The sequence below is a fragment of the Dermacentor andersoni genome, chromosome 4, assembly GCF_023375885.2.
Source record: "Dermacentor andersoni chromosome 4, qqDerAnde1_hic_scaffold, whole genome shotgun sequence".
In the NCBI taxonomy this organism is placed as follows: Eukaryota; Metazoa; Arthropoda; class Arachnida; order Ixodida; family Ixodidae; genus Dermacentor; species Dermacentor andersoni.
Window position 1 is genome coordinate 24,132,736 of NC_092817.1, and position 25,474 is coordinate 24,158,209.

General features: G+C 47.4%; 1 protein-coding gene across 1 annotated transcript in view; it reads right to left on the reverse strand.

Annotated features, from left to right (window-relative positions):
• Positions 1-3,222, reverse strand: part of LOC126535859 (scavenger receptor class B member 1-like) — a 56,064-nt gene extending 52,842 nt beyond the window's left edge. The window contains exon 1 of the mRNA XM_050182702.2: positions 2,949-3,222. Coding sequence (XP_050038659.1) covers positions 2,949-3,222 — 274 coding nt within the window. The remainder of the gene's footprint in view (positions 1-2,948) is intronic.
• Between the last annotated feature and the right edge of the window lie 22,252 nt (positions 3,223-25,474).

Here is a 25,474-nt window from a genome sequence, read left to right on the forward strand (position 1 = left end):
ATAATGAATAACTAAGAAAGGATTGAAGGAAATAAAAATTACCGGCAGGGTTGTGGTATAACGAATTCTGCCGTGCTTTTCGTTACATAAGGTCGCCTTTCGTTCCGATCTTGGAAGCGGGTTTTCAGAAAATGGAAATCATATAAATGGCTGCACTATAGAGCAGGCATGGGCGTTCATCGACGGAGAAAGGATCGAGCAATACTGGACACAAGTCTCAGCAGTCACGATGTAGTACTAGGTGTCATGACGTAGCCATAAGCCCGACTCGTGGGAGGCATGCACTCAGTCAGACATTGTTCCCCCGCAAGTAAAAAAAAAAAAAAAAAAACGGGGGGGGGGGGCAGTAGAAATAGGGGTCCGTACATGAGTAAATACGGTTGCATCAGTCCATCAAGGAAATGAATCAGGAATGGCAAACGGGTATTGGTGCACGTCATACAGAAAACAGTGTTCCTGTGAACAATGTGCGTTTTTTTACCGATAGAAGTTCTGCACACAGCAGGGCTCATGTAATAGACAGCAGTTACACAGCTGCCTCCCAACTTTGATATGGAGACAGATTAGCTGGGTATTGACCTCACGCACGTGAGGCCACGTAGTAAACAGGCAGGCCTTTTCAATCTGCTAAACAGCTGCTCTGTATGTTACTGTGGATGGTGCCCGTTCAGGAAAAAGAAAGTAAAGAAAACAGTGCGCAGAAGTCGTACGTCGCTCGAGCAACAGCGATATAGTTGCACGGAAACAGCAGAAATAAGTGACACGCGCCATTGTAGCCAGCGGGAGCTTTAGAAGCGGCATTAATTGAGATTGAAGCCGCTTGAATGGCATGTTGCCTTCGGTACGCTGTACTCAAATCCAGACAACCGCTTCATGGACAACGCGGAAAAATTCGAGCACATCAAATGGAGGGTACCGTAAGCAGTCAACCACGTCCCTGCTACACTGCCATCGGAATGATTTTCGAGGTTTTATAGTTTAAATACCAGTTACCGAGCTTCAAAGCCTGTTGAAAAACATTACCAGTCACCTAAATTAATTTAGGCAAAGAAAAAAAAATGTAACGGTAGCTTTGGTTTCTTTTTGTTGAGAAGTTGATATTTTATAACTCCCCAGTGTTATATCTCGGAGACCTCGACCTCATTGAATATAATAGTACAGGAACAGTCGCCCTCTTGTTAACATTAACAATCAATGTAGCTTGTAAGCAGCATGGTACACCGTGTCCATTTTCAGCGTAAACATGCTGTTTGCGTTGACATCTACAGAGCTGGCCCATTTGCCGTTGTATTTTCCGTTGATGGGGCCACAAAGAGGGACAATATACACCGCCCATTTGAGGAAGCGCCGCCGGGGAAAAACGATACCGAGCTGGCAATGGATGAGCGTAACACGAATCGCCTGAAACACGGCCTCCGTCTGTAATCGCGAGTCCGCGGTGCCACAGGCCAATCATCGCTATCACGAGAAGGACGCGATATACGCGTGCTCCTTGTGTTCGCAGGGTGCGGCCATCAACCGGTGAAGACCCACCGAATGCGGATGTGGTCGTGGAAGCGGCGCAATCGCGATTGTGCAAGGGTGAGGACGTGGTGGTGATGCAGCTATAGCCTCTCACATCGTCACGTCATCAAACAAAACTTGCGGAAAATTTGGAGACATTGGGGTCAAGGGGGCATCCTTCCGTCCTTGTGTTTGCCCTGTGTCTTCGTGCTTGCCGCTGGTTTCCCTCGTGCAATATCAAAGTGTTTGACAATCAGAGTTAACCGAAAATGAGTGTTCTTCGGAGCGACAATAAAGGCACTCACGGGAAGCGTCATACCAGTTTTAAACAGACATAGAGTGCAATTATTGAAAATTCAGAAATAAGGAACCTTTCTTTCTTTTTTCGCCAAGCAAACGCCGAGAGAATGACGCCTGTCATTGTTGAAAAAGAAAAAAAAAAGAGACAAAACATTTTCGTTGGAGGAATAAAGTGGAGGCAGAGGTTCTGTTTAGAATGTCCTGCATTAAAAGTGAGGCATATAAGATGTCACTGTGTTATGTCAAGGATAATTCGGTGTGTATTCGCGTAATTGAGCCCCTTTAGTGGAGTATGACAAGTCTACAATGGTTGCTAGGCTGAGTTTTATTTCGGTTAGGAAGCAATGTAACTCCTTTTTTTTTATTTCGCTTCGGTCTGTCATAGTGTATGACGATGCAAGGACCTCAAAGAGGAATTTTTATGTGCCTTTTACACAACGTATTACATCAAATTCAAGGTCGTCCACATAAAGCTCCTGCGTACCAGGTGCATTACACAGCGAGCAGAATTAAACACACATCTTTTATGCATTCGCTGAACTGTCATTAGGGGCCAGTGGCTCTCTCGTATCTGAGGCCCATTGTTTTTATCACAAGGTTGTCGCAAACAAAGATGAATACCGGAAATTCCGTCGGATATCTATCACAATGGTCTAACTTAATATGTGCTCACTCAATATTTTGAAGCGCGTCAGGCAGCCATGCAGCAAAGCTGCGTACATCGGCGTTAAAAGCACTAATAACGGCTGCATGCTCAGGATGAATTGGAGTAAAGCCAGGCCAGAATTCCAGTGGTCTTAGTACAAGCTCTGCTTCACCTTGGCTTTTAGATGCTGCGTTCTGCCTGGAAAGGCGAAATTTAGTCAGCGACAGGCCTCCTCGAGTACCATATCTATCGTGTCCGCGTCCTCCTCGCTCGAGACAGACGGGCCAGCCGTCTTCCGAGATAGGCAGCGCTAACCATGCGCTGGAAGGTTGGGAAATAATAGACCTCCGCGACTCCAAGAATAGACTGCGTTCTACCTGACCCAACGGAGCGCACGGCGCAAATGAATGCGCCGACCGACTTCCTCTGCGGAGACGGCTGCAGCGAGAACGCTGCACTAAGATCGCAGACAGCCGTGACATGCCTGCCGCGCTCTCACCTCGGCATGGCTGCAGAGGTGACACTGGGCCCAGTAGCGGCCTCGCGTCTTCGAAGACGAAGCTCCAGGCGCCGCTGGGGCCCGGATCGTCGTCGGGCGCCGCTGCCAGCGCGGGCCCTCGGCGCGAGCTGGACACGCGCACCTGGCCGCCGGGAAGCGAGACGTGGAGAGGTCTCCGCGGGTACGGCACGGCGCTGACGCTATATACCCAGCTGCGATGAAGCCTAGCCCGTCGATCTGGCGTGGTAGGCACGCACGCACGCGGTCGCACCATATATCCTGCTATTGTGGAAACCCGAACTCCGAGAGGCCGGCAAACCCATGTCTCGCGCTATAGACTGTGCAGCGGAGCCGGTGAGGCTACACCGGAGAGTCCCCCGCGCGCTCTGCAGCCGCTTCGCACTTTGTAATGCTAGCTTGAGAGCTGTTTTGCTGCTTTGTCGCGAATCGTCCTCTCCCATCACGCGATGTGATCCTGTACGTATAACGTCAACGTAACTACTGACGTTGATCAGGTGCGCTCTCTCGCTGACGCTCGACACCGGAAGAGCTATTTTGACATCGATGTTTTGTTTTTTTTTACACTTGCGAATACACAGATCCCATTATTCCAAATATGTATTTAATTGTTAATTGTATTACATTGTATTCTGGTGGTCTTTTCGTTTTTGTTCTCTCTCTCTCTCTCCCCCTCGCGTCACGTGGACTGCACTGGGATTGTGTTCTGGCTTCTGAGCTTGCGACTTGCATGTTACGACTTATGAAATATTCGCGAGAACTCGCCCTTGAGCGCTTTTTTTACCGTTCTCGGGGCGTCTTTTTTATCGCACTTCGGAGCAGAGTAGTCGCCAGCGCCTTTTATAACAACATATTTTTGCATGCAATTAATAATTAAAACGACTGTCTTGGAAGCTGTTCGAAGCGCGTATTGGTATTGCGTCTGTTTAATTACTCGTAACCATTCGAATTAATATCACACGAGCGGAAAAGAACACAGTCATTACATTTTGGGTGCTCTAACGATGAATTGCCGTCAACTTTTTAGCGGAATGCACTAGCGACGTCAAATCTTGATTCGCAATGTTGTTACGTCGTAGTGCTAATTTAGGGAAAAACTGTGAATCTGGAGAAATTTGCGCGCCTAGTGAGACCCTATATGTTTAGTGTGATCTCAATGGCCGCATATTTCTACACGAGATGCAACGTGATGTTTTGGGTGTTATGCATTACTCACCGCACAATGCTTGCGACGAGTTCAATCATCGGCGTCGAACACGTATAACTATGGGCAATATGGCGAATAAAATTGATGTGTTGAAGCGTGAAAAAATCTCCTCACCCTAAAGAAGTGATGTCACATGTAGAAACAGTGGGTTCGAATGGAAAGTGTTATGTCATATGGAGTGAGTGATTCGTGGCAAAAGTGATCCGTCACGTCGGACCATTGGATCCAATTTCTACTGACGAATTTGTTGTCGCTAAGAAAGATATCTCTTGGAGTAGCCTTGATACGTCTTTTGAGCAACGATATGCGGCATCAAGAACGACAAGGTGTCAAACTGAGATATATAGTTCTCTGCAAACACGTAAATGTTGTTGCGAAATGCACTCCGTCAAGAAAGTAAAAAATAAAGTGCTATATTGCCAAAGCTTATGGGTCATGTCATTTGACTTGAATGGCACCGCAGTGCTTGCCTTTGCGATGACAGGTGATGTCATGGTTACATTTAAATGGACCGAGAGGGGTTCGAGTTCGTACGTCTTCATCTTTTCGCAAAAATTGGCACAACAGCAGCAACAATGAAAATTGTATTGTTTCCTCAGCCGTCGCCATGCTTTACTTGCAGAAACATTCAGCTATAATGGTGTCTGTGTTGCATAATCTTACTGTATTGATAGGCCCTGGATAATAAAAAAATCCTGCCCTGCGGTAACAGACGGCCTTCGTCTGCCGTGTGTAAAAGGCGCAGCTTTGACAACTTACAAGCATAAGCGAGAGAAACGGCCTTCATTCGTAGAAGCCCAGTGCGTCCAGAATGCCAGGGAAGGCATCTGGATATAGTGTGGCAGGGCGCTGCATGGTAAGTAAGGTATATTCCACTCAGCCATATTAGACATAATTGTGCGACATGTTCCTTCTGTCCTCGCTCAACTTCTCTCCCACGTCTACCACACCTCTTGTGGAGTTGTACCGCGCTGCGCCCACCGAGGCTCCACTACCTGTCAAAAGTGGAGTTACCCATAAGCCGCCCACCTCATTATCACGTATGGATCTGTGGTCCTCATAAATCTCTGCTGGACTTCATTGAGCATGACCTATATATATGGTCATATGATATGCTTCACACTTTCTGTGCCGCTGGGCGAACTGCCGAATTAAAGGACCAGCTTTCTCGCACCGCCCGTTGTGTAGACCAGGCGTGATATATGCTAGCCTTTATATAGGATGGTCGTGCATGCTCGCTCAGAGAGGATGGTAAGCTGGGCAGGCTCGTAAAACCGTACGCTTTGCTGTGGTTTCCTTCGTCAAGCTGCTTCGATAATGTGTTCTTCTCTGATGATGCCGCAGTGGCTCTCTAGCCCCTGACGTCCTGTTATGAACCTTTGTGTTCTGTATCGACAAGGTGGATAATCGTTTAATTTCGGGGAATCTTTCTGCGTGCCATCCGCGTAGCAGTCTTCATGCTAAACAGTGAAATGCAACCTTCTAATCCCGAAGGCTCATTATTCTCTCGCAAGAATTAATGAATACTAAAACATACTGAAATAACCTCAAGACAAAGCTGTTGAGTTAAAACTATTACAACGACACAGGCCCTGTACAAGGAACCTCCCTCATCATACCTTCACGAACCAGGACCATGGGTCAATCCGTCGGTTTGTAGACACTGCCATACGAGGTCGTCGGCGCCAACGCCTTCCATCTGGGAGGATGTAATAAAGGACACCCGCGTTTTGCCTGCACATCATTTACTCTTGTTTCCCCTGACACTCCCTACCGGTTGGCCCTGGATTTAGAACCTCAATAAAAAGATTTGCTCTCTGTCGTATCGTCAATAGCTAATCCTAAGTGCGTTATGTAAGACGAGTCGGTAAAACTGCATGCATCTTTAATTACAGCGCGAACAAAAAAAAATGATGGCTCTCCCGTAATTGACAGTAGATGTAGGCATGAAATGGCTACCGGCAAAGCAGATTGGATGGAGATGATACAAGCCACAATCTTAAAATGGTTGTAGCGCATGTCCGCAAAGGCACACCCCACCACGCCATACTGCGCACTGGTCCATATGAACGCTGCCCAGCTAGACGAAGAAAAGCGCCTGAAGGAGGCACCACGCAGCGTGGCGCCATATTTCGAGGTGACGCAAAACACGCGCCGCGGAATTCACGCACCGCTGGCGTTAAAAGAACACAGACAGCCCTGTCTCAGCGCCAAAAGATGACAATGAAGTGTATGGTGCCCTGTATCTGCCTTTTCAACATCGCTATTGGAAATGACAATAAAACTTCAGCGTACTAAAAGTTACAGCTTGAGTGATATTGTGAACAAACATTAGGAATAACTCGGAAGCAATATTTTTAACTTGTTCGAGCAGTAACTAGCGTATGTAACGCGGTCCTGTACAAGGGGGGGGGGGGGGGAGAGAGGGGGTCAGAGGCCGCATTTTGTTAAATCTTGACTGGTTGCCCGGATGATCTCATTTTGTTCTCGCAACTTGCCCGCATGTTCTCATTTGAGTACCCGCATAACGGCTTTGGCTTTTGGTTCAATGCCACTTGAAGGTCGCCGAGAACGGGAGCTAAAAGCATTTCATGCTTAAAAGATGGAACAAACACAGATTCACAGGCCATCGCGACCAGAGGACGATCGAGAACTGACGAGACAAGAAGCACCGACTATTAACGATATTTTATTGGCACTAGGGGCTCTATTCCGGACATTCCGTAATTTTCTTCGACGCCTGACGTAGCCGCGGCGCGTACAAAATGGAGCTGATGGCCCCATTTTGCTTTCGTAACGTGACGCAAACTTGACATTTTGCCAAACAAACGTAAACGAAGGCACTAAACCTAACGTTCTTGATAAAGAAACAGTTTTCCTCCTCAGTAAAAGAAATGAGTCACTTAAGCATCCTTACGTGATTTGAATACGAAAGCATTAGAATTTGTCTATGTTATCACCTGAAATTAAAACTCCACCTTAATCTACCTTGGTGTAATTTGTACCAACCTTAATCCAACTTAACCTACCTGAATTCACTTTCATTTTACTTCCCCTTAATCCACCTTATTTCACCTTAATATACATCAATCCAATTTTGGGAGTGGGCCAGGTCCAACGCCGTGGCTTTTCACAGTTGGATATTGCAGTGCGAACTGCAGCAGGTCCAGCGCCGGAAACATGACGTCGTCACTTGGTCACCTGGATTTTGGTACCATCGGATGATAACAACGGACGCCGGGTTTTCCCGCTTCGTGGGGCATACAATGATTTCGCATTAATAAAGCAAGCTCGAAGAGCACAATCATTTCGTCGAAAACGCTTCTCGCTTCCATAGCCTCCTGCGAACAAGCCGTCTTCTGCCTCATTAGCTAGTATGCGTGTCCCCGGGAAACGGAATGAGTCATCGTATATTCTTTCTTTTTTTATTTTCTTGAAGACCCCACATGTGGGTATTACATAAGGGGCGGGATTACAACAACAGTTAAAGCAATATTAGTTAAGGTGAGATAATCGCTGACACTTCTTCCGTGAATGCAGATGAACTGGTGATGGCAGCGATGTCGTAAGGAAGGCCGTTCCAATCTACAACTACACGAGGGGAAAAGAGGACGAAAAAGTGACAGTGCGCGTTTCGGGGCGAGCGACACTTAATGAATGACCAGTACGACGTGATGTGCGTGCCGGCGGTTCCATGTTCCATGATATTGCAAGGGACGCTTGTTATGGAAATCGGGCGGTGGTTTAGTGGTGAGTTCCTATTACCTGATTAGCCCCATCACGCTTGTTTTCCACCTTGAGACAACATTCGCGACCGACCAGTGGTGATGAGCGCACGTTCCAGGCCACATTGTCGCTATCTCGTGTAGTGCAAGTGAATCAGTCCGACTCGGCTGGCTGAGAAGCGGCCGAATATCACCGATAGCATTGCGCTCGCCTTGCGCGACGCAAACGCAGGCGCTATCATACATCTGGTTTAATTCGTTGCTTACTCGCACCGCGTGAATCTTATGTGAGGAAGGATGGCTGATTCCTTAGCGAAGGACAGTAAAGCGTAAATTCTTCGAGTGGCGTCTTCTTGCGGTGCGACCCAGTCATCGTACCACGCCACCCAGAGGTCGGGTGTGCCCTGAGGCTGGCTGTGGCAAGACAGGGCCGGATCAGATGTTTGAGATCGACGTTGATCGCAGGGCAGTTGGGGCACCCCACTTGTGTTCCTCTGCGCTTGCTCAGAACATCTGGTATAACGGATGCCTTAGCTCTTGCATTGTGGATGAGAACCTGGGCTGCTATGGGAAGACGAGCGGAAATGGGAGGAAAGATGCTATAGTAATGGACTTTCTCTCGTGCTTCAGTCGGGCAATCTGATGGACTGGTACAGCGACGGATGACGAGGAGCCATAGGTTTGGTCCAGCAATGGTAGGCTTACTTCAAGGCTGCGATGGCGGTCTTCTCTCATTTTCTCCCCTGCACCATCACGGGACACCCTACTTCTTGCCCCCCTCAGGTTGTGGCCTGATGTCCATTGTACTAGAATGCGTACGCGTCTATTATCCCACAGGCGGTGGCAAGCTTTCTTTATGCGGTGGGCTATGGTAGTCGAGTAGGATCGGGAGTTGAATCGCTTGGGGGCCTCTTGACTGCCAGTGTAGATGTGAACCGTCGCTTCTGTGTGCCGATCACAGAGTTCAGTCGCTTCTTCAATGGCTTGTAGTACAAGCTCGGTTGGCTGTCCAGTGAGCACAGCCGTTGCGACTCACGACGGGTGCTTGCCCGTTCTCTGTCTAACAAGTGGTAGCGGCATACATTTTGCCTGAACCTTCATTGTAAGGCAGCGGTGGTGTATGTCTTTGTTATTTGGTTCTTTTCTTGCGTGTATAATACTCGTTATTGTCGGTGTGCCCTGCCTTCACTTTCGGTGTTCGTGGGGATTCACCTGATCCCCTATCCCCATATTACGCCACAGGCTACCCTTTCTAATGTTTCAATCAATCAATCTATCTATCTGTCTTACGTGAGAAAACTTCAAGGCACTGCCTTGCGTACATTTTTTTATAAATGAACAAGCCGCCGTTAACATAACCTCAGATTGATGATGTGGAAACTCATTAATCTTGCTTACAATACAAACGCAGCACTGAAGAGTGCAAAAAGGCCCAGAAGGTTTTTACTGTCAGAGATGCTATAGAATGTAACGGTGCAGTAGAGTTCCAAAACTCTTCTGGCGTGTCAATAGACAATTTTATGAAAATGCTAGAATTTTACCTTGATGTGACGTTTCTCGCTTTCGAGAACAAGTTTTATCGACAAAGACAAGGGATTTGTATTGGATCCTGCGTAGCCCCGGTGCTTACTAACATTTTCTTAACCTGTATTGACAGCGCCTTGGAGCCAATTTTAACAGGAAAGGGTGTACTAAAAGTGTTCAGGTATGTTGACGATTTTTTATTAGTTTTTAACAAACGTGTTGACTTACACAGATGGTGTAAGCACTGTCCTAGACAGCTTTAAAGAGGAGGGACGGGGGTTGGTTTTCACGCATGAGCTACCCTTGCAGGGGCGATTACAGTTTTTAGACATTAACATTACCTTGGGTGAAGATCATGTATGTTGGCAGTACGCACCTAGAGCACAAAAGGAGCTTCTTCCTTATGCGTCGGCGCATTCAAAAACCGTAAAACGTTCGATTGCTAAACTTTGTCTTGAGTCTGCTCTCGTGAAATCGTGTCACCACGCAATGCGTGCGAGCTTTGACAAGCAGGTTGATAGGTTGGTTACGGCGGGGTTCCCAAGCACGGTTATCACAGCAGTGGCTGAAGCGATCTTGCAAAATATCAAATGTGCTATGGTCAAGAAACCGTGCGCACAAGAAAAACTAGCTGCAAAGCCGGAAGTGGTTCCGTATGTACATAGGATAGCCCACAATATGAAAAAGGTGGCAAACAGACACGGCGTCCCAGTCGTGTTTTCGGCTCCTCGAAAACAAGTTCAGCTCTGCGCCCGCGTCGCGAGCCAGGGTACGAGGAGCAACTGCACCAAAAAACATGGAAAGCAGTTTGTAAAGTGCTGCACCGGTGTGGTATATGAAATACCTTTGACGTGCGGGAAAACCTATGTAGGCCAAACGGGCAGATGCGTGAACGACCGTGCAGCTGAACATGTGAGGTCGCTGAAAGAAGGAGGTGCGCATCTTTCGCAACATTGCGCAACTTGCACTGCGTGTGACCAAGCGGCAGAACATTCGCCACAAAAACAATGGCAGTACTGCAAGAAGTGTGAACCACGGTTCAGAGAGATAAAGATTCTTGGCAGAAGCAGGGAAACAAAGGCACGTGAGGTTTTAGAAGCATTCCAAATAAAGAAAAGAGGAAAAAACTGTTAGTGATACATCCGTGACCCTCTTCAAAAGCGAAATGTCCTATCTGGAACGGTTTGGCAGATGACGCATGATGGTCATTGTGCGCATGTCTGTGTTTTTTCCTTATATTTGCTGATTTTTCGGTGAATAAAGATAAATGAAGTTGGCGCTTGTCCTGTGTCGTTCTCCCCTCTTGTGATCGTCTTAGTTGGCGCTGTTCCTTCCTTATTCAAGTATGCACCATCTAGCCCAAATGAATGTTGTCCTGAACTATTTTTAATGTTCCACCTATATTATGTCAAATATTTTTTTTTCTTTACATGATGGCCCAAAACACAAATAGCAACACTTCCCGAAAGCGATGCGAATTCTATGAGCATGTGTTAAGAACAAAAAAATTTCATGTCCCCAAACGGCGGGCCAAAATGCGGCGATACGCATGCCTGTTGGTCGCCATGGTATATGGCCGCTCAAGAGCGTGAGCGCCTTGTCGCACCGCAAATTACGGCGGGAAATATCTGCAATCACGACCCAGCGCAACGTCACGCAACGTCAGGCAACGTCAAATTGACGTTTACGAAACAGCCCTTCCCGTGGGGCCCCTCACGAGATATTCCTTCAGTCAATCAGGAGGCTGACATGGTGGCTATCATGGACCACCACCGCATATTCGAGAAATTGAAGATGCATTGCACGAGCTGCTGCACGCTACCGCTCGCTTTCCTTTTAAAGCGCTAAAGTCACAATGAATATCCGCCCAGGACCAGAAAAAAGGTATTAGTCGATAAAATTTACAGCTCCACGTCATGATTCGTCATCTTGATGAAAACGCGAAACTTTTCCAAAACTTTTGTTTCCCATCACAAATTTCAACACACGCGATGGCTCGATAGTGAATCACAGAGTCCACATGGTGAATAATGGCGACCGTACAGCCGCCATGCTTTTCAAGAATACAGCCCTATAGGCACAACCAAATATGCACAAACTAGCGCAGCCTACGCACGCATGGTAACCAGCCGCGTCAAGGCACGTAGCAAATAAAAACACGCAAAAGTGAATAAACGCACACAAAAACCTAAATGCATGTGACATTGAGAATGCGTGAAATAACAGCGAGTTTCCAGGCTTCTTATACATGTATGTGTTGCAGCCCTGGTAAGACTTACAGCCGTCGACGTTGTTATACAGGACGTTTTTAACTTGGTTATGTCACCTCTTGCTGAGGTGTTCCACACTGCAGCTGCATATTACGAAACGGCATGCTCGGCGTATAACCGAGCCATTGCAGTAGGTGTGTATGCCTCTGGGCGAAAGAAAACCGAAGTCAGCTGCTTGCAGATCGCGCACCGTTTTCTCTTCTAAATCTTAGGCAGCACAGATTGTGCTTGGAGGAAACGAATCAGCTGGGTTACACTAGTTTCTTCGTGATTTCTTGCAATATGTTTTGACCAGCTTTAAGCTTATCAGAAGTTGTTTAATTCACAGATAACATTTTAGCATTCGTCATAGCTCTTTACTCGTGCCCAGACGACCTGTTTTATTCTGAACGCCAGGGGGGATTTGTTCCGCAAACTCCTGAAAATTTATTTTCTCTGTTTCCTAGTGAATATGAGATTGGCTTCTTCTGTCATCACTGAGCTTGTAGCGAAGTATTTCTAAGGCAGTAATGAGTAAACAAAACGGGTACGTTCTGGCAGTGCTTTTCGCACAACTACAGTTTTGCATAACGATGATAATGGTATACAATGAAACGTACTGGAATTTTCCGAACAGTACCCGACGCTCCACGGCTACCTCTGCCAGCTCTGCAACGTACCCGACACCCTGGCACACTTGCTCCTGGAATGCACGGGACAGGAAGGCAGCGAAATGCAGCCAGAAACGGATGCGAAACGAGCACAAAAAGCAAACGAAGACCATCTATTCGAAACGTATGAGGCCAAGCTCGCCCTCGGCGACCTGGAAGACCAGCGACAACTCGTCGCCAGGGCCAAGAGGGCAGCCGAGGCCAGAGGTTTCCTGGACTAAGGAGCCTACCCACCCCAGGGTGATACCGGGCTTCGCTCGGGACAGTGTTTCGAATAATCACCGTTTCTTTCTCTCTGTCACCAGTTAGGGGACTTGGCTCGCCAGCGAGGATCGGGAGATGCAGCTAGCGCTCCTCGACCAGGCACGGCGGACCGCTAAAGCCAGTGGGGCCCTGGACTAGGGGCTCCACCCACTCGCTTTCCGCACTTATTTTTTTAAATAAACGTTCTGATATATATATATAGACGAGTACATGCTGAAATTATGGCGAAACTGAATAATAAGATGCGGCTTATTTAGATAAGGGCACCACCAGATAAATAAATTTACCTTATAACACCATCTGGCTGAAAAGACACACGGACGGTCCCGACCAGCACGTTATTCATTTGGTGAACCATGTATTTGTGGAGGCGCATAGCTCTATATGCGCGCAACCTACAACGCACGTGGACATCACGTGAACACTTTTGGTGTGCTGAATAATATATATATATATATATATATATATATATATATATATATATATATATATACACACACACACCTGGCGTTTCACTGACCTCTTAGATATCTTTTTTCTTTAATTGCCTCACAACTCACAATTAGCTAAAAGTTAATTCGTGAATTTTATTACTTGAATTACGCATTTCAATTATCTGTGTAAGTAATGTCCACCTCTTCGAGTAAACCAGTTCTTGGACTAAAATTGTGCTATCTGCCACAGGCAAGTTTTAAAATTTTTTGAAAGGTTTCGCTGAAACACCCTGCAGAAAAAGAAAGTATGAAAGCGCTTCTACTCGCGAGGCAATTCTAAGGCATGTCTCAAGTACACACTGCCAGCTCTCATAGAGCTTAACATTTTCATATTCGCAATTAAGAGCTCTCCAGGAAAGACAACGTTTTCGTTTATTCGTCGGTCAACCAGGCGTCACTAGTCACGTGCAGCACACTGCATGGATGTTGAGCATATGTCGGACTGGGTCAATTCACAGGCGAGGGTCAATTGACAAGTGCATGGGTCAATTCACAGGTGATGAGCCACTCCCGCAAGCAACAGTAACTTTATCGTACGCAATAGCTTCCAAGTGTACACATACTGAATAGCAGCCAACACAAGAATATATCGAAGACTGCCACGACTTTTGTGCTTTGCGCCACATTGAGCCTTACAAGGTACGTTGCATCTAGCCGGCATTATCACTGGGTGCGTTTCGGCTCGCTGCTCCATTTTTCAGCTCATGATCACAAGCCACACGCTGTCACTGCAATAGCAACATGTGGATGCCGTTGCCAAAGTGACCGACGCTAACAGGCAACGGCAGCAGAATAAAGAAACACAAATGCCGTACTCACAAATTACACGTGAAAACGATGCTCTCCGAAGAGGCACTGGACGTAGAAAATGGATGAGCTGGGCGGCAGGTTATGTCCCCGTATTCCAGTGGCCCTCAGTTGATGTGTGTGGTTAAACTTTTCCACTGATCCTCCCTACTCAGCCGGCATAGCACGCACAATTTCGGCCGCGCACAGATACGGCAAGAAAGGCGAGGGTGAAATTTTCCCTCTCATCCAAGCAGGTAGCGGTCAAAAGCCCAGCGCCGGAGAGGAGCTTACAGTGTGGAAGGCTGTAGGGCTTGCCACGGGACAGCGCTGTCACGAAAGCACCGGCGACGCGAAGAGCCGGTGGAAAGGGAGGACATATGGGAGAGAAGGTGCTTGTGACGCACTTGCGATCAGCGAACGCGCTTTCTAGCCCGTAGTACACGAACTATTCCGGTGACGCTGAATTGGCATGTGTGTCTTCTTCTCCCCCTTTTTAGCTTATTATTTCTCGATCGCTGTTTCTTGTAAGGTAGGCGCAGAGGAAAGGCCCGGCGACAATCGTCGCCGCCTCAAGGTCGAGGTGTTGCGCCGTAGCCTCAAGAGTCGCCCTCGCGGAACGGTGCGGTGATGCGACGCTTGCGTCTATATAACTTGAACCTGCACAGTCGAAGTAAGCGTATATGTTGTCTATTTACATTTGCTTCGTATAAAGTTTGATTCTGGTGGCAGCGGCGGCCTGCTACAGCAGATGGCGTATCGCCAAAGCAGGAATCATCTGGTTCGCAATATAGAGAGCGTTGCGTCGTCGGGCCTGCGCTGCGATCACCAGAGAGCTCATTGTAAGGTCGCTTACGTGAGCCCGAGGTGATGTCCGTTTTTACAGAAGCCTTTTCAGGTGCCACAAGCACGAAGAGAGCTGGACACTCACAGGATACTTTGGATCTCTAAACTATACAAAACGGCGCCTGCACCACGGTTTAGGCATGTCAGGTGGACATGGTTTCAATTGGCTACTCGCGAAACCAAAAGAGGGGGAGGGCACGTGCCTAGGTGCCCCCCACCTTTTCCGGCCTGGTTACGCCCACGCACTCGCATCACTTGTCCCGCGTGAGTTCGAGCATATAATCGAATAATAGAAGTTCATCGTAATTGTATCGCCGAGCAGCATAGCGACTAAAAATACAAAGTGTTCACTAAACTGGTGACATCGAGGATTACAACCTGAGTTCTAAGAGGGGTCAGATTCGGGGTTTAAACTTGCAGCCTTTGATTAGTGGCGGAAGCTTTGTCCCTGGCATGTTGTTATTTCTGGCATATCAGTTGTTTTGACGCATCTCACGTGAACGGAAATGCATGCTTTTGTCTAGACGCCGTTGAAGTCATAAACAATGAAAGAAAAAAAAGACGAACGACTCGGAATAGACTGGCGCTCTATTGTGTATATTATATGCGTACGGAAGGACGCCACGAGGTGAATATTAATACGCGTCGTACGTGGCGATACAAGCTAGGGCACAAACCGGTTCACAACATGCCGCTGACGTCAAGTGAAAGAAGGAAAGTTGGCTGTCCCATCCATGGTAAAAAAGTAATAATAAACAAAAAGGATAAGCTAAAAATAAAAGCAGCAGCTAAGTCTGACGACAGGCGGATTTACCTTTTACCACTTTCTTTTCTTTCAGACGGCCCAAGCACACCCAGTTTCAGTAAATTTGCCGAAGATGCCGGTTAATTTGTCTGGAACCGAAAGCCCCATATTCCAGCCACGTGATCGGTGACGCACTGAAAGGAGTGCGGTGTGGCAACAGCACAGTGGAATTCCCTGCGGAGATTTCGAATCAGACATGCGTGACCGCGCTGAGTTTTCTGAGGCGCTCAGAGTGTTATTTGCGCGTTGTACCTAACTTTGCGTGTGTTCACCCTGGAGCTCAGAATCGTCTTCGTATCTTAACTTCTGAGCGCGTGCCCCCATCTGTGCTTTCTCCGAACACGGATTTTCTTTCTATTTTATTTTCCTGCCATGTTTACTCGTTTTCATGTACACTCCCACGATGCATGTACTTGAGTGCGGGTTTAGAGTACATATATCGCTACAGCAAACGAAAAGTGCAGGCTATTATACGATGAGTCATACTCGTCAGAACCGCGATTAGGGACTTTTCCTCTCCTTCTATTTATTTCTCGGTGCAGCGCCATTCTTTTGGCGTTGTGCGCTAACGACATCCCGACCGTCCGAGCGACTCAAACGTGCATGCGCACCCCGATCGCTTTCACAAATGCAGGACGCTCGCGACGAGAGGCCCTGTCGCGGGAACAGTTTTCCTGCTATGACTGGTCTTCTCGCGAGGAAAGAAAAATGAGGTATACCAGTTTGTTTAGCTAGCTGTCACGGCAATATCCCGAGGAACAGCGAATTTCCTCTACGGAAAACACGTGATCACGTGAGTTCCGTGCACAGCGCATTGTGAGACGGTTGCGATGCACAAACTGGCATCGCCTGCATCGAAAGCATAGGCGACAAACCAGAATTCTAAACTGTCGTATAATTGTCGGTTGTATTAGATCAGGGTTCGAAAGGAAAGTGATGCCCATTCATTCATTCATTCGTTCATTCAAGAAACGTAGATGCCAGCGCATGGATGAATATGTATGGATGAGTTCCTGTTTTGTGGGTTTTAACATCGACGCCATTCTTCTCCGCAAACACCCACAAAAGAGGAACTCCTTTCAGAATGTCTGTGGAAGACACTGGAACCTAGCATACAGTATTGTATGCCTATGTACCTCCAAAAACATTTGGTTAATCTTGAGGTCAAGTATCTTTTCCTGATCCCAAAATTTGAAGAAGTTGTAGCTTTGCTGAGGATCAGCTACCCTATACGTGCTTTTTCTGTCGAAGTCACGGACGTGTTTTACCACATCATACAGGAAGTTGCCATTATGGCAGTCGAAGAGGGCATTGACTTATATGGCGTTGTAAAATTCCAGAACGAATGTGGAACCACGTTGAACAAGCTTATTGACCTCCTGGGCATCTACGTAGACTCTCTGTTTCTGTGCTATACAATGAAAAGACCTACCTGCAAAATGATGCTATTTGCATCGGTTCCCGGACTGCCCCTGTTCTCCGGGACCTGTTCCTGAGCAGGGGACACCGGAAGCTGGAAGAGGCGCTAAGGAAATTAGGGGTAACCAGACAATTCAGTTACGTACACGACTTGTCTGCCTACCTACATCAAAATTTGCTGAGAGGTGTAAGGACGAGGTGTTCAGGCTGTTCCACAATGAACACAGTGGGCTGCAGTTTACGTTCGAACTGCCGTGCGAGGATTGCCTTCAATTTATAAACCTGAATTTAATATTTCCCAACCAGCACACCTGCTAGACCTACAAGACAAGAAATGAAAAAGGAATTTTACTATACGACTCGGGGCACTAAAAAATAGTGAGGATAAGCGTTGCCTCGGCTACCTGCTGAAGGCCACAAGGAAGTCATGCGAACACACGGTGGAAGTCGATGTTCGGATGCAGATCGAGTGCTTGAAGAGGAGTAAAATACCTGCACCATTTAATAACTTCCGTAATGAATACTTTGCTCCAAAGAAGTCCTGGTGAGCAAGGTCCCAAGGTAGATGCGAGGGGCAAACCTTTCATAACCATGCCCTACATGCACACAGTATCACACTGACTGAGAAATGTAGCTGCTAGGTATGGCGTACGAGTGGTCCTCATAGCACCACAAAAGCTAAAGGGATTGTGCGCAAAAGTAAATGGAATGACCAGAAAACGGAATACCCAAAATGCATGCTCTACAAACCACGACAAAAGATTTATTGACTGCGCGATGGGAGTAGTCTACAGGATACCTTTGTCATGTAGGGCTGATTACGTGGGCCAAACAGGCAGGTGCGTAAATGATAGACTGCGCGAACATCGTTACAACTGCAGTCTGATACAAGCACCAGGGCATCTACCTACTCATTGCGCTTCATGCAAGTGCAAGGCTATAGCTTCCACAAGACGGTGATCCTGTTGAAAAGTAGGAACCAAAGAAAAAGCGAAGTTGTGGAAGCATACGACATCGGGTTAGACCCACAGGGCTCACGCGGCAGCACGCCGCTTATTTCACTCAGCAATAAAGATATTAGTATAATCACTGACAACAGAGGGCGTACGTATACAGGGGAAAGCATCCCTGCGCATGCGTGTAGGCTACATGTATGCTTCGCTTGCTGAAAAATAAACCAGCTGATAGTCTGCGCTCAGGTGTCGTGTGTTGTTTTCTCGCTTAACTCCTGTCCCTTCGTCGCTCAGCGTAACAGTGTTAATTACGTGGTTATGATGCTCCGGTCTCTGATGAATACTTTTCGAATGCTCTTGAATACCCTGCATATTCCGTCAGCGCGAAGTGCAGTGCAAGTGCTGGATGCTCTCAATTCCGTGCTTGTATGTCTTGAGCAAGCGTTATGGCTCAGCCGCAGTGTTCTATTCGCTCTAAGTAAAAAAAAAAGGCCGCGGTTAACTTTACCGATATACTGCCACGTACTGCAACGCACTGCTAACGAACACTGGCCTCTTGGTCTTCCCAGGTAACTTCAACGCGCATCACCAGCTATGGGGAAACATCAAGATTAGCTTCGGACAGCAGAATGATGGCAGCGAAATGTACCGGTGGGCACTTGTTTGGTCTTAACTGATTTCAAGGAGCTTTGCTGCGTGCACACACACTGTTCACTCTCTCCCGCTTTCCTTTTTCTATTGCCCTTTCGCTTCCACCCGTGCAGGGTAGCAAACCGGACGCTCGTATGACTGACCTCCCTGCCATTCTTCTCCTTGCGTTCTCTCTTTCTCCTTCGCCGAGTGTAGGGTAGCCAACCGGGTGCGTCCCTGGCTAACTTCCCTACCTCTCCGTCTTTGTTTCTCTCTCCCCGAAGATATGCGAAATTTTGCCCTTAGCTGAAATTTCCTTTAACTTCACTATAGACCACGCGTCTTGGCAAAGTTGATGTTGTCTTGGCGAAGTAATGTTAATACGTGACTAGTAAAAGTGCGAACTGGACATGACTAGTGAAGAGAAAGATGCAAGCGTTCTGCCGGCACCTTTACGTATTTTCCCACGAAGACTGTGCGCATGCATTAGAATAATCGACGAAGTATACTAAGCAAAGAAGCCAATCACGGCCGACACTAAAGATATTTTTCTTCCAATGTTGTTCACTGTGTAAGAATTGGTGCCTTTTCATCTCATAGGCGTCAACTAAACTATACTGTGTAACGAGGAATATTCGGAGTTCATACATTTATATTGTCAATGACGCTTTCGCTAAAGGTTCGTTTAACTGATTAATGGTGCCGTGTGAAGCAAGAAGGAAGCGCGAGAAAACGGCGCCTAAATGACCGCCTATATACGTGAGCAGGCGAACAACGTTCACAACGAAAAAGAAAGTTTTTTTTTGAAGCCCTGCATTGCCGCGCATGCGACTGCACACCCGTGTTTGAGCCCACAGTGGTCATCTTCAGACATGGAGATGATTGCATTCGCGTCATTGTCGAAGCAGCCAGCAGAGCACGTGAAATCAACCCTTGCACAAGCAAAAGCCATCAGTCGCCCTGTCACAAACGGAGTTGGCGTTTTCTGGGAATGCCAGCACGCCTCGGCAGGCGACTGCAATATATTGTTAACTTTCTTCATTAATCAGCTTGTTCTTGCTACTAGTTCTGACGCGTTCTTTCTCCTGATTTCACAACCTTCCTGTCTTTTTTTTTTGTAATTTTGTCATATAAATCTCCGTTTCAAGCAATAAATTTAAATTGGCAAGTATAGTAAGCGCTTGTCACCGTCTCCTTCTCATCTTTTCGTCTTGTTTCGCGCTGCACTCCTTATCAGAAGGGAAAACCAACTAGCCCAATCCGCCACCCTTCCGAGCTCATTGTAACGGAGTTTTTTTTTTTTTTTTTAAAAGGAAGCGTTTTATTATGAAAACGACGTTATCCATCCTTAGTCAACTAACACATAAGGCGTGGTTTCGTACTTATTCGTAAGTTTCGTCCAGCGAATTCTCAGTTATTCGGTGTCGGCGGCGTACTAACCTTATCTATACACATGTAGCCGCTGGCTTTGTTTGTCAGCGGGATCATTCCCATGAGCACGCAATCCGATGACTTGACCGCATTATCGCTTTGTTCGATACGCAGCGCTCCACATGTGTGCTCTGGAATGGAGCGGCGTAATCCGTATTGCATAAAGACAAATTAATGTAGCACCTGACTACGTACTTTCGCATAGATTAAAGGCGTCCACAGTTAAGGCGCACAGTTTCTTCTTATCATTAATTGCTTCATAGGGGCGCCGGTATACTGGGTCTGAAATGTTCTATAGACTTTACGTGTATACGCCCGCGTACTCCTCTATATCCAGCACAGAAGTTATATCCTGCAATTCGCAGACTCAAAGAAGCTTTATTCGTTCGATATCATTGATTACAGTAATCGCATAAATGGACCTTTAGCAATGACGCAAGATACAAGTTGTTCGCAAACGGTTACATGTTTACATGTTTACATTTGGCGTCCTCCCCGTGTGACCATAATAAATCCAGCACCACTGGCGTGTGCGACGCTGATGTTGAAGGAGCGACGTATGGGGTGCATTAGAGCTTGTAGCCGCAGCAGTAGCTGTGTAAATTCAAAACTTCTTGAGGTTTTTGTATTATCCGTAGAGTCAGTAAACACACTTCGCAAAGAGAAAAATGATGCCACGTGACGGTGTGTCTATAGCGACAGTTAACTGTCGATGTCATGCCATTTCGACGTTCTCGTAACTTGGCTGTTTTAAAGCAAGGCCTCCATCCTGCAAACCTGAGAGTGTCACTCGACCAAGTCGAGTTCAGCTACCAACTGCGCTAGGCTGCATTGAAGTGTATTATTGTATTGTCATTATCGGCACGTGCGTAAAGGGGCAGCAAGCGCACAAGGACGATTGGTGAAAAATTACGCATGCGTAACCATAGAAACCAAGTGCTTCGTTCGTGATTTCATCGATAAAGGAAAGTTGCAAACACTCGACCGCGTAAAGGTCGAATGAAGTATGTAGGAAGAGTGTGCGGGCGGGTAAACATGGCTGTCTCAGATGTGGACGCGCATCGGTGGGGCGAGAGTTTGGAGGAAAACGAAGGTGCCGGCATTCGACAATCGAGGAAGTGACCGTTCCAGGAATGCCGCCGGGTAAACAGTACACGGCACAGCACACGGCATATATGTGAAATGCTTGCCTTCAACAAAAGCACGCGGTGCACCTTGTTCAGACGCGGCCTCTTTTGTGTTTCATTCGATTCCCAGCACTACGTTAGGCTCTTTTTAGTTCCTGGTTAAGTCGTCGCTACATCCCTAATGAGAGTTCGACGATGCGATTTGGTATCCGCGACTCGCCGAAATCATGAGACCTTCCTCAGCAATGACTGCAGCGCTGCGTAGTAAACAACACTATCAAACTAAAGGACGATGTGGCCTCTATTCACCCTAATGTTGTTTTACAAGTTCGGTTAAGGTTAAGGCCGTTTTTGTCAAATCCGAGCGTGATTTATATTGCACTGTTTTGAAAACTCCCATCGCGCTCGTCGCAGGGTCCCTGCGATTGAGTTCCACCAAGTTGGTCGAGCATTCTTTGAGAGCGTTCTGATCGCCACGCAGTAGAATACCCACGTGGGCGTCACATGACAGCAAGGAAGAAGAAAAAGTGGGAGGACGCGAGAGCTCGCGCCGATATAGACGGGCATAGAAAATACGCTGGAGACTCTTTCACGAATAGGTTTAGGCTGTCGTAGTTGTTGAAAATCATGTCTCCAGTTCGACAGTCGGCGTTTGAACGACGTATATTATTAGACAGTTGTAGAAATAGCGGACACAAAGATAGGGGAAGCTATCGGCAATGCGTACAAAAGCATGCAAGTTGAGTACAAAATAACAAGTGGAGCCTCGGTTTTTTTGGGTATACCAAGTCGCTTAGGCATGCTATTTATAAAATTCCCTAGTTGAGAGTTATAGATTAGTGAACGAAAGTGGCTTGTGCAGCAAAGAATATAAAGTTTGACTAGGTTTTGCTGGCATCCAAGCGTCTTGCCTACGCAAGCGGAACACAGGCCACTTGCATTCTTACAAAGTAAAACCGGCTAATGCTGCGAAGCACTTCACGTCTGTGGGGTGCTTCACTAAATAAGTACAAAAAAGAGCAACCAAAAGTAATCGTGGGAAGCTTAAAACATGTCGTGAAGTAAGGATTACGTAAGGATTGCGAATTTTTGTACGCACTGCCAGCATTGATCTGAGGCGCGAAGAAAGTTCAGACAAACAGAGCTTTCTATTTGAGAAGCTTTCATGTTTACGTCATATTTAGCGTCCGTCTACTTATACCACCGCAACGTCACAATTCGCTTAAATTGTCCTGTTCGCTTTCGAATGGGTGGTGAAACTGGGCACGTACGGTTCCGCGTTGTTCAGTGTATTCACACGTGGCCGATATTACGACGTGTCCCCGTTTTTCCTCGCTGCTTACTGTGTCTAACTAATTTCGTTGGCAATTCTGGGGACTAATACATCAAAATCGGTGGTGGTCTCCGGTGTTCAACTATTATGTTGCCATGCGCTGGGCATGAACCGGCTTCATATTCGACAATTGCCAAATGTGCTGCTCGCAAAGCCACATGAAGGAACAAACCTCATTTCTGTATCTTATCGAGGAGTGACGCAGCCCAGCGCTTAAGCAGTATAGTGCGCAATCGGCTGTATTAATTCCAGCCTTCCATAAGCAACTGCGCCTGTTTCCTGGTCTTCTAAAAAGTGAAGAAACAGCACTTTGTCCCTTGTTCCTGGGCGTTATGCGTGTTCGCCAATGCATACTCAATATTGATCGGAAGGACCGGTATCGCCGAAATCAACGCCAGCGATGGCGAAGAAAGTAGAACACTATGCCCCCCCCCCCCCCCCCCCCCCGCTGCCCTTCCTTTAAAAATTAACGGCTTGCGCTCCGCACCGTTCTAAAACAACTGGACAGAAACTATTTTTCGTTGGACGAGTTCCTGGGACCATTGCCTCACACATGACAGCTGTAGAAGGCCACACAAGCGCTGCTGCGATTTCTGATAGCAAATGAACTGAGCGACCATCGGAGATACAGCGCGGAGGATTTTCCCTAAGTCGGCCGACATCAACACTAGACTTTCTCTCCTTCTCTTAATCTTTTCCTCCCCTTTTCCCTTCATCCAATCCAGGGTAGTGAACTGAGCTCAGTCCTGGTTAACTTCCCTACCTTTCATTCTTTGTTCTCTCTCTCTCTCTCTCTCTTTATGCGCTAAAGTAAATAGATAAAGATTGAGTAAGAGATTTAGGGAATCAATTAAGAGCATTAATATGTGACTATCGACAATTTCTGGTGACCGCGGGCGCGTACATGTCGCAGATGAAACACTTAATCGCTCCATTCATAAGAACTATATCTTTCTTTTTTTTTTTTTTTTTTGGTTATGGTGTTCGGCTGCTGTTGGGTCGCCGGATCGAAGCCCGTGGTCGCATTTCGATAGGGACGAAATTCGAAAACACCCATGTACACCCATATAGGTGCCAAAACCACGATCTCATTATGAGGCACGCCGTAGTGGGGAACTCTGGAAATTTGGACCACTTGGGGTTCTTTAACGTGCCCCTAAATCTAAGTACACGGGTATCTTCGCATTTCGTCCCTGTCGAAATGCGGCCGCCGTAGCAGGGATTCGATCACGCGACCTCGTGCTTACCAGCCCAACACCATAGCCACTAAGCAACCACGGCGGGAGCTGGCAAAATGAAAGCGATACGCTTACCTCGTGCGCATGCGTGCGAAGCGTGTGTTGTACGCGCGTTCGATTGTGATGCCGATTGGCGATTTTTCAACTTGTGCATGTGACTTTTTGTTCTGGGTGTTAACGTCTTGTTTTCACGATTTATGTTCGGTTAAACTAGCATCACGTCAGCGCAGGCGTGCGGAAGTAAAACTGCCAACAGCATTTTTTTACCGGTGGGGCCATGTTTTGTTCTTACATGAACATTTACGCTCGGAACTAGAATCGAATTGAATCCTGTGGTTTTACGTGCCAAAACCACGATTTTATTCTGAGGCACACCGTAGTGAGGGACTCCGGATTCATTTTCACCACCATGGGATCTTTAACGTGCCTCCAAGGCACGGAACACAGGCGTTTTCGCATTTCACCCCCATAGAAATGCGGCCGCTGCGGCCGGGATTTGATTCCACGCCCTCGTGCTTATATAGCAACGCGACACCATAGCCGCTAAGGCACCACGGCGGGTAAGTAGGAATCGCATACATAATTTCATCACGAGTTTATCTACACCACCGCTTCCGCAAAGGATGCCGGTAGCCGCAGTTACTATCGGACTGAACGGAAACTATATGGTTCGAAGTATATTGTAAGCTTTTTTTTGTCTCGTATTGACCCTTCTCGCACTTTTCTTTTTTATCTTCTTTTTCTTCTAGTTGAAGACGAAGAGGGGTGCGGATAAAAAAGGATCCTATAACTATAGCAAGCTTCACCCACTTCCCTGAACAATGCACTTGTAAAATTCACAATCTAGCATGACTTCCACATACAATCGTCTTCATGCGTATGAATACCCCATAGAATCGTGCGTTGGTTCTCACAGTTCGAAAAAGACCATAACGGCGGTATACTCAACCGCTTCCCTAATGAGATAGTCCTTCCCGCAGGCCAGCAAACACGCGCGCACATTTACGGGCAGTGCATTAGGCGCTCACCTACGGTGCACCCCGTGGGACTCGAGGCGGTGGCGATGCGTCGACGGAGGGCAGAGACCGCAGTCGCAGTGGGGCCTGCGGACAGTGGACGGAAGGGAACCCCGGAGCGTCTCCGCTGTCAGGCCGTCGCGGCAATCGCGCGTGCCTGCTCAGCCTTATCGAGTTGGCCTGCGAATCGGAAGGAGGAAAAAAAGAAAGGAGGAAGCGGAGTGATGTACGCCGCACGAGGGAAGATTCCATAAAATGGTTCACGCGCGCCCTTTTCTCCGCTGGTCGCGGTCGCCAGCAGTGTAAAGCGGCGTTGAATGAACGCGACTGCCACTTTGAAAGGGTTCGCGAATCAACGCCCTCGGCCGTCGGGCAAATCGCGCGTGTGTACGGCGACGCTGTGCGCGGACTATCCGTCTCTATTTGGTCTTCGTTCCGACCGCGTGTCGCGCCGAGGCAGCTGGCGAATGACCGCACGTTCTCTTAAGCCGCTTGTGCGAGAGAAACGGAGTCGCATAAAGGCCACGGAGGGTGATCACCGACACTGGGTTTCAGAAAGGGCATGCGACATTGTTCACTGAGGTGCGGGGACTTCGTCTATATGACCTTCTTAGCATAGCCGAGGTGCACGTATGGGTCCTGTTTTCGCGCTTTGAGGGTTACGGTGAACAACGTTCGAGAAACGCCAGCAGTACTTACAAAACATCAGCAGTATTACGAGAAGCACTGCTCAAGCCACGTTTTAGCTAGGTTCAACTAAAACTGTTGAAAGAAGTGGTCATGTGAATCG